At 39.8% G+C, this 17,837-nt stretch overlaps 1 protein-coding gene across 1 annotated transcript in view; it reads right to left on the bottom strand.

Annotated features, from left to right (window-relative positions):
- Positions 1 to 16,994: 16,994 nt before the first annotated feature.
- Positions 16,995 to 17,837, bottom strand: part of pcdh17 (protocadherin 17) — a 66,375-nt gene continuing 65,532 nt past the window's right edge. Inside the window, exon 4 of the mRNA XM_085356148.1 lies at positions 16,995 to 17,692. Coding sequence (XP_085212274.1) covers positions 16,995 to 17,692 — 698 coding nt within the window. The remainder of the gene's footprint in view (positions 17,693 to 17,837) is intronic.

Here is a 17,837-nt window from a genome sequence, read left to right as displayed (position 1 = left end):
GTGGGTAGTTTATCTAACTCCACAGCCCTCCCTCATCACAACAGACTTCCAGCTGCTGTAGTAGACATCTTTCCAGCCACCACACTGAGGAGAGAAGAGGTTGAGTCCAGCAGAGATGCTCTCCAACACATCAAGCCCTCCTAGGACGTAGGAAGCAGGAGCAAAGGGAGCTTTTCCTCTTTCCTGTGGCTCTCAGTGTGCAAAGATAGTTATTATCAGTAGGAGAAGGTGAGGGAGCACCTTATAAGGCAATGAGGCGCTGAATGATTGCACCTTTTTCTTCCTTTTCTTTCTTCCTTTCACCCCCTCTTGTGTACCTTCCCCTACAGTGCTTCTCTCTCACCTTTCCTCTCCCCATACCTCCTGTGCTGCTCCTTCTCCACACAGCTGACACCAACACAGGTAATTCTGACTAATGTGACAAATAAAGTCTTCTAATCTCAACAAAGCGGCTGTTGCTTTCTTCTGCGCATTCATCTGTGTTAAATCAAAGGTTTTATGCAAATAAATGTTTTTATGGGGTACTTTCCATCCAAATAAGCAGCTGTATCACGTTGTAAGCTGGACAGTTTTGAATTTACTGCGTAAACAAGTGTCAGGCTTCGTGCTGAAAAGCAAACCTCGCCAACATTCGCCTGTCAAAAGCAGACTTTTTTTTTTCTCCCACCTCTCTAAATTACACCTTTTCTAACGAAGAAACATCTCCTGCAGGCAGAGAGCTTTAAGTTTTTAATCAGGTGTGTCTGCTGTGTGATTCACCTTCTTTGCTATTTGAAACTGCTTTGACCTTAAAGAGCTTAGCACAACATCTCTGCTTCCGCCACGGAGCTGTACTCTGCATGTAAAGCTTTATGCTGTCACCTGTGCAAACTAGATAAATAATGCCGGCGAAATGCTGCAATTCCACAAGTAAAGATGTCAGATTTGTGGGTCTGTGCAGTCTCATCAGTCATATTCAAACTCTCATCTCCAAGGGCTTCACACACCCTATTTTTTCCATTTCTACATCTCATGCTTGTGGGGAAGTACATTACCGTGTTTTTGTATTGGCGTGACAGTAAAAGCGTTTAAACTTTAACAACTATACAACTGAATATATGGTGGCTGTCAGGCTGTATGCTGTGTTTGGCTGGGAAGAACATTGCCAAAGCACAGCTGTCTTGTAAGTGAGGGTAGGTTTAGTGCAGCAGCAAGACAAAGCGTCACGCTGCAGTATTTATGAACAGTTTTTAGGGGGAGGTACTGAGTGCTCTCTCACTCTGTGTACTCTCCAGTCTACATATCCTGGCCTACATAACCTATATGTGACAACAAGCAGTCGTCTGTTGAGTGCTGTCTGCTATCCAAGGGAAAGTTTTGTGTTCCATACACACTGGCAGCTCATGCAATTTAATGTGCAAAATACCTATTCATTGAGCTATAGGTACACAGTGAAATGCCACTTCACAGCGATCATAATATTTAGCTTCTCTAAGGAAGATCTACGCAGACAGTTTTGGGTGTAAAATGCCAAGGTTTTGAAAGTGTGATGATAAGAGTTACTTTTAATTGAGGTCAGTGGAATGTAATTGTGCATTTAAAGTTAGAATGACCAGAAATGTGAAATTGGTAGTTATTCAATTCAGTTTTATGCACATCGCACCAAATCACAAAAGCAGTGGCTTCAAGGCGCTTTATATTGTAAGGTAAAGACCCTACAAAAATACAATAAAGATTTCAAGTACCATAGTGTGTTGTTAATGCAAGTATATCGTGTTAAAAGGCTGATTGATTTAAAAAAAAAAAAAAAATCCAATTATGCCAGCATAACCAAAAAGGGCTGTGCTAATTAAAGAAGCAATTTGCCTTAGGACTTTTGATTTTTGGTAATGTAATTTAATATTTACCAATTTACAGGCGTGATTTATGAAAGGCTACCACAAGTATTTCCAGGTAAGAAGTTATTAACTTCTTGTAATACTATTGGTATTGATTTTACCTCGCTTTCTATTATTATCCAGATATTTCCATTGGCTATTATAACCTTTTTACCTTGCCTTAGTTAATTGTATCTGGTTATTACTTTCACTATTACAAGGTATTATGAAATTATTTGTTTTTAATCAATATGATCATCCCAGTATGAATATAGCTTAAAACAAAGCTACACACATACACTACCAAAAAGTTTGTCAAAAAAAGTCAAAAGTTTGGACACACACTTTCTTTTGATGGTTCTTCTTTATTTTCATGACTATTTACATTGTAGATTCTCACTGAAGGCATCAAAACTATGGATGAAAACACAGGAATTATGTAGTAAACAAAAACGTGTGAAATAACTCAAAACATTTTTTATATTTTAGATTCTTCAAAATAGCCTTTTTTTTTTTTTTGCTTTGATTACTGCTGTGCACACTCTTGACATTCTCTCCATGAGCTTCAGTCACCTGAAATGGTTTTCCAACAGTCTTGAAGGATTTCCCAGAGATGTGCATGATGAGCATTTGTTGGCCCTTTTGCCTTCACTCTGCGGTCCGTCTCATCCCAAACCATCTTGACTGGATTTAGGAAACTGTAGGTTATCTGGTGCACAACTCCATCACTCTCCTTCTTGGTCAAATAGCCCTTACACAGCCTGGAGGTGTGTTTGGGGTCATTGTCATATCAAAAAATAAATGATGGTCCAAATAAATGCAAACCTAATGGGATGGCATTTCACTGAAGGATGCTGTGGTAGCCATGGTGGTTCTGTGTCACCAGCAAAACACCCCCAAACCATCACTCCTTCACCTCCATGCTTCACGGTGTGGAACGACACATGTAGAGACCATCCGTTCACCTTTTCTGTATCGCACAAAGATATGGCGGATGGAACCAAAGATCTCAAATTTGGAATCATTAGACCAAAGCACAGTTTTTCACTGGTCTAATGTCAATTCCTTGTTTTTTGGCCCAAACAAATCTCTTGTGTTTGCTGGTTTTCCTTAGTAGTGGTTTCGTAGCAGTTATTTGACCATAAAGGCCTGATTCATGCAGTCTCCTCTGAACAGTTCATGTAGAGATGTCTCTACTACTACTGTGTCTACTACTGGAACTCTGTGTAGCATTTATTTGGGCTCTAATCTGACGTGCTGTTAACTTGCCATTTCTGAGGCTGGTGACTCGTCAGCAGCAGAGGTGACTCTCAGTCTTCCTTTCCTGGGGTGGTCATCATGTACTTAGCTGACTGGACTGGTTCTTGCCATAATATGAATTCTAACATTTGTCAAATAGGGCTGTCAGCTGCCAACCTGGCTTCTGCACAACATAACTGATGGTCCCAACCCAATTAAGAAGGCAAGAAATTCAGGCACCTGTCAACACAAAGGTGTTGACAGCAAAGAGCTGTCAACACCTTTGTTGACAGCAAAGAGCGGCTACTTTGAGTAATTTGAGGAAAATATAAGACATAGTTATTTATCAATTTTTCCTTTGCTATATAAGTCCATATATCTTGCTAAAAATAAAGAAAAGCCATTAAAGAAGGTAGTCTAAACTTTGGACTGGTAGTGTTACATACATTATTCCTACAAATACATGCATACAACGCTACAAACTACCACCTCATGTAAACTTTATGTCACAGCTGCCCTAAATTAACAGTGCTGGTAATTACCAAAATTATATTTATTGTTTCTATAATCATTAATCTACCAGCATGTTCAAACTCTTTGATAAAAATGATTTTTATAATGCTAAAATCTAATTATTGTTGTTGTTATCCATTAATTTTCATATTAACTGTTTCACCCAAAGAAAAGCTGACAAAATAGTAAAACACATGATTATTCTTTTAATTAATATGCTAAATTGGTTGTTTACTTGCATTTCAGAACAAAAAAAATATTTTTAGTGGTTGAATGTTATGCTTGATTAATTTATGACTTTTTTTTAAAGAAGTCCATTATGCCGGCGCAAATTAGTTATTTTCTTTAAAAAGCAAACAAAACAAAAAACCTACAATTTATAGTTTCAAAGAAGTTTTTGATAGATTTCTAAAATATTTGTATTTTGTTTTTATGACAGATAAGCACTGGACATATATACAACCATACATACATATGTACATACATCACAGGCATGCAGGCATTGGGAAATGCTTTAAATGACCCTGTTAGTCATCACTGGGCATCAGTCTGTACCCCTGTGGTTGGTGCCATCAGGAATGGATGTGGTCTAGATACCGCACAGGCCTCTCACTACCATGCCAGATGCAGCTTTGCCACTCGTGGCACCATCTCAACCTTTGAAAATTTAACGGTTCGTGTACATCAGGTCTGAACCATCTGGCCCTCTAAAGAGTGTTTGCATGTCAAAATGACCTTGGAGGTGATGAATGGACAACATGATCAGTGCAAAATTCCCCTTTTTTATTTTATAATTTATGCTTCTTGATCACATAGTTCAGTTTGTCACACTAAAATTAAAAAGGGTGTTGTCGTTTAAATGTTTGCCACACTTTTATTTTTAAATATAATTATATGTCATATCTGTCCTTCTGTGCTTCACGAAATCTGAATCCCTGTCACTGGACATGTTACACAGAGCCAACTTGTCACCTTTTAAGGCTGTTTGCTTTTCCAAGTTCATCTTAACATATTTTTACAATTTTTTATTTCTTTCATCTCTAAAACATCATATTTGAGTTTCAGTTCACATATGTATAAATCAAATAAGATTTGCTGTCAGTTCAATAACCCAGTGATCCTCTATTGCACCTTTGTTTCCTCTCTCTGAAGTAGTTCTTGCTTCTCCGCTCGCCCTCTCCCTGTCTCTTTCTGCAGGTATCTCTGCCTCCAGAACTGCATGTTTCTGATATGTGGTTACTGGCTCCACCACCCTGCCAAGTGTTCATTGTTTGTTGTTTCTCAAGTTTTCATCTTTTCTCACTCTGCGTCTCTCTCACCCCAACCGGTGAAGGCAGATGGTTACCCTCCCTGTGGCTGGTTCTGCTGGGGATTGCTTCCTGTTAAAAGGATATTTTCCTCCCCACTGTTTCCAAGTGCATGCTCAAAGGGGAATAATCGTATTTCTCCTATAATATTGTCTCGTACTGTATTGTTGACCTTTGTAGGTAAACTGCACTGAAATGACTTATGATTATGATTAGTTGTCATATGAATACAAATGAAGTGGTCATTTTGTGTGGTCTAATCTGCCACCTCTATGATTAAGATATAAAGCTACTTCGTTATGGTAATTACTGACAAGTAAGATTGATCACTCTATGGTTAGAAGAAACACATGTTATATGCATTTACATAATACAGTATATGCATATAAGACTTGCTATACAAAGTGTAGAGGCAGAAAAACAAGGTCATGATAATGTTTTCCAATGCTTCTTTGCTTCTAGTTTCTCCTTTAGAAGGATTTTATTTCCTTTTCTGTAGAAATATGTTTATGTGCAAAACACTGGTATATTGATGTGTCTCATTAGCAAATATGGGCTAGGCAGCTTGGGTATGTGAATCTAGTGTGAAAACAATCAGTAGTTTTATCAATAGTGCCATCTGTTGAGCAGTCATCTGGTCAATAAATTGATACATTAATCAACTTAGAACTACACATGAGTTCTAGACTCAAAATGAGCCATTTGGCTTGATTAATTTATCCCCGTTCGCAGGCTTTGACGCACAGTGTGTCACCTTATTGTAAACGGGTGTCAGGCACATTGTGTCACACAGGCAGAGGATCTGAGACAGCACTGTCACTATCCCCCTGCCACTCAACTGACACTCGAAAACAGGGTGTTCAGATGTGCACTGGGCTGTGATCTGAGCTGTAACACTAGCCCAGATGCACAACACACGCACAGTTACACACTCACGTAACTCGTTCGCTGGGTGGTCTGGAGGAGGAGGGAGGCAAAGAGAGGCAGGAAAAGAGCAGTATATCTGAAGGGTGAAACATTAGAAGGGCATCTCTAATGTTTTCCATTAAGGTAACAGAGATGTGATGGCAAGGATGTTTGACCAGATAAGCACAGAAAGAGACATAAATGGAGATGCACCAATGTTTTTTTCACAGATAACCTAAGGGTAACATGACTTAACTGTGACTCCTAATGCACAGCTTGCAGCAGTGCTTCAGTGTTAAATTGCGCTTTCATATAAAGTTGAATTACTACCCCGCCCAAATACAGGCAAAATACTGTATGTGCAGTGCATTACCCATTATGTGCAAGATATTTTAATCCAATATATGCAGTGCAGACATTTGTGCAGTGGAACCTCAAACACAGACAGGCAAATGGTAAAATGATTTTACTATTGTTGAGCCAAACTGAGAATCTTTTAAGATAATTTCCGTGCAACTGGTTAAGTAAATGTCAGATAGCAGTCAAACAAATCAAACACCCAAACCAGGGAGCCTTTGTGCTATGTGGCACACATCTCTGGGGAGTGCCTGTTATTTACACCCTCTCATCCTGTCGAGGTTGGTGCTGTGCGGATTCATCACATTCTCACTTTGTTGGAGATCAGCTTTAGACTGCTTTAACTGTCAGCCGCAGCCCTTTAAATCCCACAAGGCCCATTCTATTTGCAATAGCCATTAGCCGAGGAAAAGGCCTCTGTCTGTCGCGCTGCTTATTTAGCAACTCTTTGTTTGTTTTTCCCTTGCTGATTCTTATTTGATCGTTCAGTTTCTCACTCCTAGATGTGGACTGCGTATTCATTGTGTTTCATTGTATAAGTTTGGGGAATAGTTGACGGTGGAGTTGGGGGGGTTCAAAGCTCTAAAGGATGGTCTAATCATATGCAGGCATGCTGTCAGAGGCTTTAATCGCCTTTGTCAGCCATGCCTCTGAGTTCAGAGAGGGGCCGACATCCCTGCATGATACCCACTGCTGTGCTCATACTGGATATACATAAACTTTGAAAACAATGGTGCAAGGCAGAAGAATAGGGGTTTCATCCGACTAAAAGTTGCCCGTTGCCATTGTTGTATACGCTATAGCATACCAAAGCCAGTAGTTTCACTGAAATAGAACAATTGAAAATGTGCCAACAGACAAATGTCTCATAGATTTTCAGCGGACAGTTGGGTTTCAAGGCCAAAGCCTTAAGCCAACACAGTGAAGAATTTTCCTGGTAAAACCATTCATCATGCAGTTCATGCAGACTTTCAATGAGCTGCCATAAATTCTCCACTCTATAGATGACAGGAAATGTGTAACATTTTGTTTAAAACTGCAAAGCATATTTTCACTGGATCAGTGGATCTCTGTTTAATGGTTTGCCATGTATTTCTCTGCCACACCCTCTACCAACTACCCTGCATAGGCCACTTCAGGATAGCGGCAGTGCCGGCGAGGAAAAAGCCCACAGACCAGACAGAACTCGTAGCACTGATTTGTATAATTGCTTGGAAATGTCATTCATGTTCTTACTTTTAACAAAGAGAGTCAATATGGCAGATAAAGAGCACAAGCTAGTTAAAATTAATTATCTGCCCCACTAATTTATTTTCCTTATCATGAGATTTATTGTGCAACAAAACATAATTGGAGTTTGTATGGAATCACTTCAGTATGCGTGTGTGTGTTTGCTTTTCTGCCTGCATACATATTTGAGTGAAATTTAACTCAGCGTCGTGCACGGTTTGTTTTTTGTGTTGCGCTGACCTCAGATTGGATGATGCTTGTTCTTTTTAAAGATTTCTAACCTTGTCTTTAGTCCTACCCGGGAACTTATTTCACAAAGATGACTCTTGGACAAAGAAAGTTTAAATATAGAGTTCACTGAGTGGGTAGCTCAGGATATATTCCAAGGAACATTGTCAAAATGACATTGTGGTAAGGCTCAGTTAATGATGGCATGGCTAATTGATATTAGAGCATAGGATCAATGGTGCAGCTGTGCCAAAGGAGAAAAGCTTCAGTAGTAAGAAGAATATCCCGAAGGTCATATTCTGTTACTGTAATATTGACCTTCCTGTTCCCTCCTGACATTCTGTCCAAATCACATCCTGTTGTTATCGTCCAGCCATTTAGGTATCTGTCTTCTCTTTCATCCAATACATCCTTTCTGTGATGGCCTCTGTGGCAAGCTATCAACAAAGCCGCAAAGCCTAACAACCAAATCGCTTGCTTGTTCACTGTTAAAATAACGGTGCGAGCATAATGCAATAAGGAAGTGAAAGGAAATTGTCATCATGTCCACAGATTTACAGATTACAGGCAGCAGTGTACTGCAGATGTTTAGTGGAACGCACCACTTTCTATCTGCTATAAATGTGAACAAACATGAAAGACCACATGTTCAAACATCCATATGTACAGTAGTAGGTAGTGAAACTGCAAGAAATTCAGAGACTCCAACAACTTCAGAGTTCTCAAACTTGAGCTGAAACATCAAAAAGTAAAATAAATAAATAAATGAGATAAAATGAAGTAATCATAATACCCATAATGGGTACCCATAAAACAAAATAGGTGAACAGCATTGCTTTAAAAGTCTAGGTGGCATTTAGTGAAAGGTCCTCTTAACACTTGAGTGTCTTACACATGAGACATTGGATATTTATGAATTGATTCAGCAGTGTCAGTCAGTCCTGCACTTTGCCAGGGGCGCTAATCCATGTGATGGAATTCATATGTCTACTTCATATTAAGTTTCCCGTGTTGCTTATTGACCTTTTCATCTAGCATTTTCCCTCACTGATGTGAGCTGGCCCCTTCACGGAAGCTGTCTAGAGCCATTATTTTGCTGCTTTCGATTCTGCTCCGGGTAAGAAACACGTGGACACTTACACACTTGAAAGGAGGGTTTTCATGTGTAGAGAACCGACAGTCTAAGGTACTGGGTGCAGTAATAAGTACAGTCAGGTCCATAAGTATTTACACAATGATGCAGTCTTTGTAATTTTGTCTCTGGACGCCACCGCGGTGGATTTTAAATCAAACAATCAAGCTCTGATTGAAGTGCAGACTGTTACCTTTAATTGCAGGGGTTTTGCAAAATGTGAACGGATTACAGTTATTTTCATGCATATTCCCATTTTCAGAGGCTCAAAAGTAATTGTTCATTTGACTGACAGCAGTCTCACAGCCAGTTGAGGCCTGTTCCCTCATTATTTCATGACAAACTAAGCAGATAAAAGACTCCAGCTGTTCATTGGAATGAGGTCCAAAGAGATGTTGAAGAAAATTAAGGAGGCCACCACAAGGCTACACCCCCCCCCCCCCCCCCCCGCAAAACGAACAAACAAACAAACAAACAAACAAACAAATAACCAAATACATCTTAAAAAGAAGGAATGCATTCACAAGTTCAGCAAGCCTGAGAGGCCTTTAAGACCAAGGAAAACAATAAAAGCAGAGAATCACAGAAATCTTTCTTTGGTTAAGGAAAGAGCATTTTCAAGGAGGTAGGTGTATCATTCTCCAATCAGAATACTTCACCATGAATGCTGATAAAGAGGGTTTACCAACTGGTTATACTCAAGATTAGGAAGGCCATATTAGACTTTGCCAGAAAGGATCAATAAGAGGCTGCTCAGTTCTGGAAAAACATTTGGAAATAATCAACTTGATATAATTTGTACCAGAATGATTGGGACTGATAAGAAGGAGAGATTCTGCTCATGATGTGAACCATACCACATTACCGTCAAACATGGTGGAGGCAGCATTATGGTATAGGCATGTATGGTTGCCAGGGAAACCGGCTCACTAATGTTTATTGATAACAAAAGTAACAGGTTGACTCCTAAAGTGTACAAAAGTGGAATAGCACTTAAATGGATAATGAGCCAAAGCATACTGCAAAAACCAACCCAAAAATTTCTCAAGGCAAAGACATGGAATATTCTTCAGTGACCCAGGCAACCAACTAATCTCAACCCAATAGAGCATGCTTTTCAGTTACTGAAGACAAAAACGAAGGCAGCGAGACACACAAGCAGGCAGCAACTGGAGAAAAAGCAGATTTTGGTGATACCTGTGGATTCTAGACGTCAGGCAGTCATTGGATTTTTATCCAAGTGGTAAAAACAAACGTTCACATTTAAAATGATGTTAGTTTGTCCAATTATTTTTCAGCCTCTGAAAGTGGAACAAAATAAATTAAAATGTAAATGCAATACTTCTGTTAAACCCCTTGAATTAAAACTGAAAGTCTGCACTTCATTTAAAAGTTGAGTTTTAACAATTGGCAAGTTTTAATTTTTCTCATCTGCCAAACTTTTAACATTAACTGAGGGTGAAAAACGGTCACAACAGACGGCAGAGAGACGGGAATCTTTCCGGACATTTGCATGCTATGGTCAAAGAATCGTGAGCAGTTCCAAAAGTATTCATATGAAGTCATGTTTAAATCATGTTTAGTAGTAATTTGGTGGCAATGAAGCTATTAAGGCTAATGATTTATAGGTGCATTGATGCTTCCGAATAACAGAAAAGAAATGTATAACAATCAGCGTAAATAGCTAACGATGATATACACGTACAGAATGGGGCCATTGCCACTCCTTCTTTTCTCCTGAGTTATACTTTCCTACTGCATTTCTAACGTTTCCAAATTGTTAGTAAATAAACATTTTCTTTTTCTCAGCTGTAACTGAGTTTAATGCATGCCGGGCAGAAACAGCCCGTAGCGCTGGTTTTCGCTAGGTTATATAATGGAAATAAGGAAAGTTAGAAAAAGGTCATCTGGTTTTAAAAAATAAATAAATCCACAATTACTGTTATTTAAGGCGTAAAGGTGTTGCACTTTGTAAACCTGCCATCCAACACAACCTTCTCTGGCTGACTCCAGTAAAGCTGAAGCTGGGAAAGCACAAGAAAGGAAAGCAGTTTAACTGTATAGGAACATCATTTTTAGGTGACAGGGTTGTGTTGTGAGGCATACATTTATATTACCAGGGTCCCTCACGTCTCTTTTATGAAACCACACACACACAGTTACAGCCATACACATAACGCACATATTTTCAATTTGCAGTACCTTCCTGACCACAAATGAAAGGAGGATCCTTGTCCTTTAACAATACAATATGATGAATACTTTCTTGTCTTCATGTTGAAAAGATCTTCTCTCCATTTGCCCTTTTAGCCAGCTCAATACAGAACAGCACTTGATTAAATCCCATCAGCACAGTTATTTGGATCAAGGACCTTGATTAAAATGCTGAAATATGAGTTTGCTATCTTGTGTTAGGCTTAAATCACAAACTCATTTTAGTGACTGCGGTCAATATATATAACAAAACGAGCAAACAATCAAACAAATAGAAACACCATGTTCCTGTTCTTATTACTGAAGCTATAAATAGAATTTATGATTCTGTCCTCTCTTTGACATCAGTTTGTTTTTTTACTCATGCATGCTGTGAAATACAGTGTACACAATGTACTAACAGACACTGAGAGGTGTCTTTTACCTCAGTTACAGTCACATTGCGCACTTGTGGCTTCTACTTATCGCGTATTACATCACGTCATTACTGTTTCGCACTTTACTGCAGTTTCAATAACAACTTGTGTGAGTTCGGAGAAATTCTGATTAGAAACGATTGGCACATATAATATAGGTAGGAAGGTACAATTTAGGTTGAAAGGAAACTCTTATCACTGGGCCAAATGAGACAACCATGCGATGCGTGTACAGCCACTGCAGTCCTACAAGCTGTGTGTGAGCGCCTCGACTATCTTTTTAATTAATATCTGCCTCGAGGCAACTAGTTAGATGAAAAACATAGAAAAAGCTTTGGTGCATACCAATGGTCTGTAAATCCAGGCTGGAGTAAAACACTCTCTCTGTGGCCAAAATAAAAAGAGTTTGTTTGAGTCCAATTCAAAAAAGTTTTTTTTGTTCTTTTTGTTATTGAAATGTTGCACAGATCGATATTACTGATACAATTCATTTTAGCGTATTTAGAATAAAAAACGCAAGTATGTGGGGAAAAAAAATCGTGATATTTTATCACATCAGCATTGAGAAATGATCCACTTTCAGGTTGTAGGACATCTCCGTGTGAATGCTTAGAAGGACCGCAGTCTGGAAAATTACTGACTCGAATCCTTAGACAGCAGTACGCTGATGGATCCGTGGAGTCGCAAACACAAAGAGCCATATGTACTTCTGCAATTAAACAGTAATGATGGAATAGGTTCCTTAGATAAATGTAATGGTGTATCATTAGCTCCCATGGTCTGTCATTTTGTATTGGGAAACACTGAAATAAGACATTAAAAACCCATTTCAAAGCAATAATACTTTAAGCACCAGTCAGCAGTTCAAAAGAAAGAAAAAAGTTTGTCTACACTAAACACTAAAAAGAAGGTCAAACCTGCCACTCGGAGCATCTCTAACGTAACACACAAACAAATTAGGAATTAAGCAAACCAGATTTGGGAGCAATGTGGTATATCTAACCAGACCAGCATTGAAAAGGCATCAAATTGGCCGCTGAATGAAAATCTAGCTGAAGGGTAGAATACAAAATCTTATTTGAGAAGCAGTAGTAGACATAATTTCAACCGCCAATTTGTTTGCCTCTAAGCAATTCAAAAAAAAAAAAGAAAAAGAGGCATGAGCAGTAATTTTTATGTGGTGAAAATGTGAACTAATGTAATGAATCGAGGATCATTTGCCCACAGCAAGTTTCTATGTGTGTGTACTTTGGTAGGATTTGCTCTGCGCATGTGAATTTAACATTGAAGAACACAATTGGAAATATTTCTGAAGTCTTTTATCTGTTCCAAACTAATCTGGCACTCGCTGAGTAAACAATGCATTTCTATTTGACAAGAAAAAGATTGGCTCCGTGGACGCACATGCGAGGTTATCGCTCGGGAGACGAAGGGGAAATCAAAACAAAGCTGCGACTAACCAATCCTCAACCGGCTCATAAAAGGACAAGAGCAAACGTTATTAGTAATTGCTTTTTTTATTTGAACTTTTCATCTTTTTTTTTTCTTTTTTTTTTCAGATAGATCACAATGAACACAGCCTTTAGACAATAGCAGTTGAAATAATCCATACAAATGAATGTCTCTGGTCTTTTCACCAGCTGCCCATTGTAGCGTGGAGTCCTATGCTATCAGTGCGGGCCTGGAGGGTGAGGGGACAACACTGACAAACATTGGGTGCTTGCTGTAACTACCAAAAAAAAAAAGGCATGTTGTCTGTGTGTGTGAAGCAGTGGCTGTCTGAGTCCATGTGCACCTGCGTCGGTGTGAGTCAGAGACCAGAGGTGGTTAGCCACATTCAACAAGGCCCTGTCCTAATCACTTGATAAAACCAACAGTCTCAAGTGGGCAAAAATAACCCACTCTAGAGTTCAGTAATGCACTGCTAACAGTGTATGATGCCAACAGTGTGTAATTAGACAACAATGAAAGGCCTTACATTGTGCTCCACCTCCCACTATGTGTTGACCTCAGCAGCAGCCTCTGCTTTATTAAACAGCAAAAAGCCTGAGAGAGGGGCCATGGCTTTAAAGAATACCTTCTGTCCACTGAACCCAGCTCATTTCCCCATTTGCCCTCACGTTTGGGAGCGTACAGACAGTGGCTGGGCCTGTGGAACGCCATTAGAGGGGACAGCACTTTCAGCAGCAGGGCTCAAGAATCCTGGGATGACCTCTGACCTTTGTTGTTCAGTGAATGTCAAAGTAAAAAAAAAAGAAAAAGAAAAAAAGAAAGAGACAGTGCAACAAAAGCGGTTTAATTTAAGGGCGAATTAAACCTCTCGAAAAGAAGGAACAGAAATCAAGGAGTGTTTAGTCAAAATATGAAGGCATGAAAGTGAATTCTGCACGCGCACACACACGCACAGAAAGCTTGTTCGAGCATGAAGACTGAGCACAAAGAGATAAAAAGAAAAATAAAGCATGAAGAAAAGTGTGGAAGTGTCACATTTGTCTGGGTAGTGTTTTGCCCTCTCTTTGAGCCTTTACCTCCAAGGGGCTAGCATTTAAATAAAAGGCAGTGTGTAGCTGAAGTGCCTTGGTGTTATTTTTGTGTATGTGTGTGAGACAAGACTTTTTTTATGGATCACAGTTGTAGCGTGCTCGTAGAACAGCACATTTTAACTGTTTGTATGTTGTGAATGTCAGGTTTGCTTGATTTATCCAGATATTTGAAAGAGATAACAACAAGGAGAGAGGAAAAAAACTCATTTAAAAAGAGCCATAAATATTTTCTTCCTCTGTCAAAATCCTCCAAGTCCTCTCTAAAAACAGCCTCTGCCATCTCCCAGGAAAAAGAGCAAGGGTAAGACGAAACCAAATACTCTGCAGATGAAAGAGAGGAGAAAAAGGCAACGCATACTTTGCTCCACAGAGGCGAGAAAGCCAGTGGCTTAGGAGGAGAAAAGTAAGCAAATGAAGGGTAGAATGCACAAAATGTAAAAAAACATGGCAAGTAGGTACAACAAAATGGCAGACTGACAAGAGAATGTCCAAACATGCATCTCAATTAAGAAAAAGGAAGCAAAAGAACTCGGATGTGATGTGTTCACAGGACTGAGGGTGTTATATCTGCTGTTGAGATTCCCATTCAGCTCTTAAACGTACCAGGAGTCGTATGGATCTGAAGTCACTGTTCCCTCTCATGGCTGCATCTCCACATACATTTGGTGATTGTGGTCACATTTTTCCAAAACACATCTAATCTAGTAGCCTACTGTTCTGCGTATTTTACCACCAGAGAATATTAGAAAAAGCACCTCCCGCTATTATTTCAGAGAGTGGCCGAAATGTGCCAAAATTGTTTCAAAAATAAATGTCTGTATCTTTTTTATTCCTCTTAAGAAAGCCTGAATGCGAAGTCACATGGCTCTATAAAACCATGTACCTAAACAGCAAAGACATCAAAAAAAAGGAAAAAAAAGAGAACTTCAGATAGAATTTTAGATGTCAAGTTTCTCTGCAAACTATGATAATTCTAACAGGTATTGAGTACATACATAAACAACACAGACTGCTGAAAAAAGAACCTCGTTTGGTCCTTTATAGAAAATGCACATTCTGGTGGACCAGGGCTTTATAAGCAGTCACAAGCTCCACAGATACAACAAGCTCTCTGCAGAGACAGTAAGGCAGTTTTATGATCACCAAGGAAACCACTCCACTTTCCATATGGCAGGTTTCTTTTTTTGGAGATAAAGTAAAAACATAATGAACAGAAAATACGTATACTAGTTAAAGAAAATAGCTGCCCTGTAAAAATCTGCTCAGCAAAAATATTTGAACTGTTTTTTTTCTTGTGGTTGTTGCTTTTTGTCGTTGGTTCGAACCGTATTCTAGATCAGCTGGCTCATGAAGCTTTCAACAGTTATTGTATCTGATCCAGCTGGATCTCAGGGTAAAAAGAGGCGACATCTCAAAAGCACTGAAGCCAGCCTGCAAAGATGCAGAATAGAGATGGAAAAAAACGAAACAAAAGAGAAAACACCAACATAAAACCCAAACTAAAGCAAACTCACAGAGTTCGACAACTACTAAGGCAACTTTTGCCAAATACAATATAAGCCCAAGTATATTGCAACACAACTATATATTAATTTAATAAAATACACAATATAGCTTTTGTACACATAACAATTTGGCTCAAATGCACAGAAATTGCAGTAAAATCAATAAAAAATATGTCAATTTTTTTGATGTAAACACATCTAAATTGGATACATTTACACATATAATGATATTATGTATAGTGAGAATGTGAAGGGACATTTTCTTCTTCGCTTATATTTTTGGATATTTGTCTTCGAAACAATGGCAGTGTCCTCTGTAGTTCTTTCAGTTAATACGCCGCTCTCGACCTTAACGCCAGGACACATTTCGTTTAGTTTCCTCATTTCGTCTTCTTTTTTTTTTCGTTTTCTTACAAAATGTATAAATATTTTTGTTAATATTTGGACACTATACATGGATTCATACATACAGTCATCTATATAATCATATAGATATCATCTTTTCACAGTTGAGGAAAAATGTCCCTTTTTTTTTTTTTACAACTTGCCTTAAGGCAGAGCCACACACATGATAATTCACCGTACACAAGGGACTGAAAGCTGATGACGTACATGTATAGGACAATTCCACAGATGGACAGTTGTGTTTAAGCATTTGTGTCTATGTGTGCGTGTGTGTGTTTGTTTGAGTGTGGTGAGGCATCAGTGCGTGTGTCAGCGTATGTTTGCGCAAAGTGTAGTGCACGTGTGTAAACTTGTGTGCGTGCAGCTACACCGGTCAGCAACGTGAACATTTAAATAGAGGTGTGAGACAGACACAGCTTACACATGTAGCTACAGATGACAGAAGAAGCATGGTTACACTGGTAATAATTCACCTTCAGCGGGACACTGAAGCCACTCCGACCCCTCAGTTCATAACAAACCCCTGCGAACACACCCCTGATTAACCAATCTTTTCAGACACAGGATCCAAACACTTAGATTAAATTCAAAAAGGATAAGGTCGGCTTGTGGATTTCGGTCTTTTGACTGCCCCAAAACGATTAGAATTTGTTTCTGCGTCCGCGTCGATTGTCGCATCTGACCATAAATAGTCCTTTTTCGATCGTTTTTCATGTCCATCACACATAACAGAAATCCACCTACACACTTAAATATGTAGGATTTCACGAGACCATGAACAACACACTTATGAGCTGGTGGGCACTTAGATAATAAGCTTGCGAGGTGCCTGAGGCGAGAACCTCTGCAATTTGCTTAGGAATCCAAAACATAAGAGTTTATAAATTCAGAAGAATTCAGATGTTTGTTACCAAGTTCCTTTCTGTTGGTAGGGATCTCAGCACCGAAACTGGTGCTGAATGACTGATATATTAAATGTTCAGTGTTTTCTTACGACAAATACAGTGAAAAGAGCTCCTGTCATAAGAGCCATTTAAGCTTTTTTCAGTTTGTTTTGGTGAGAGTTTTGGTATGAGAGTTTGTGGAATAGCACCCTACTCCTCTCTCTACCGTCTTGACTTCTTTTTGCTGCAGTTCTTTGTGTCACTTCCTGAGTGTGCCAGTGGCTTCACTTCCCCTGCAGTCCTGCAATAGTTTGTCGATGTCTCTCACCACCTGGTCAGCGTCCATTCCGTCACGGCTTGCATCTGGCTCCACCTGCTCCAGGACACACTCCATTTCACCTGCTGCCTCTTGGCTGATCCTAGAGCGAGCCTCTGCGAGCACCTTGGCCACTGGGTCTGAAGGAGGCAAGGAAGGGTAGACCCCCTGTTCTCTGGTTTGTTTGGTGGGTGACAGGTACTGACCATCAGGAGGACCATAGTGACCAGAGCAGGTGGCCGGAGGTGGTTTGCCTTCGGCCCCGTCGGCGGGGCTTTTGACTGAGGAGCAAGGAGACATGGTGAAGCAGCCCTTGGTAGGACTGCTGGAGGCTGAGGGTACCTCTTGGAGCAGTGGGCTGAGAGCACGTTTCGCCTTCAAGTAGGGCTTGACGTTGGCAACCAGGACGGTGTGGTCACGTCTCTCCTTGCCAAAAGTACAGAATGTTTTCTTGCCATTGGGGTTGACAGTCTCGTAGGTCTCTGTCTCTGGCACAGTCTCCATCCCTGCTGGCACAAACATATTGTTGCGGTAGTCGATACCCTCTGCCTGGTTTCCTCCAGTGGGGAACTGGGGCATCCAGCAGCGGTCAGAATGACCGAGTACTCGGCACTCCTCTGTACAGTTCAGACAATCCTCATCTGCAGAGAGAAAAAAAGGGAGAAGGAGTGAGTGGACGGAGAAGAAAGTGATCTTTATGTCAGTAGTGAGCACAGAATTGAGTACAACCACACAGGGAGAGGGTAGAAGATTCATAGAAGTATCATGGAACTGAGCTGCACAGGA

The sequence above is a fragment of the Diplotaxodon limnothrissa genome, linkage group LG1 (genome assembly GCF_057381915.1).
Source record: "Diplotaxodon limnothrissa isolate DT_005_m linkage group LG1, D_limnothrissa_male_GT1.1, whole genome shotgun sequence".
NCBI classification, from domain to species: domain Eukaryota; kingdom Metazoa; phylum Chordata; class Actinopteri; order Cichliformes; family Cichlidae; genus Diplotaxodon; species Diplotaxodon limnothrissa.
Note: the sequence above shows the minus strand (reverse complement) of the source record. Positions and strands in the feature narration are given on the sequence as shown.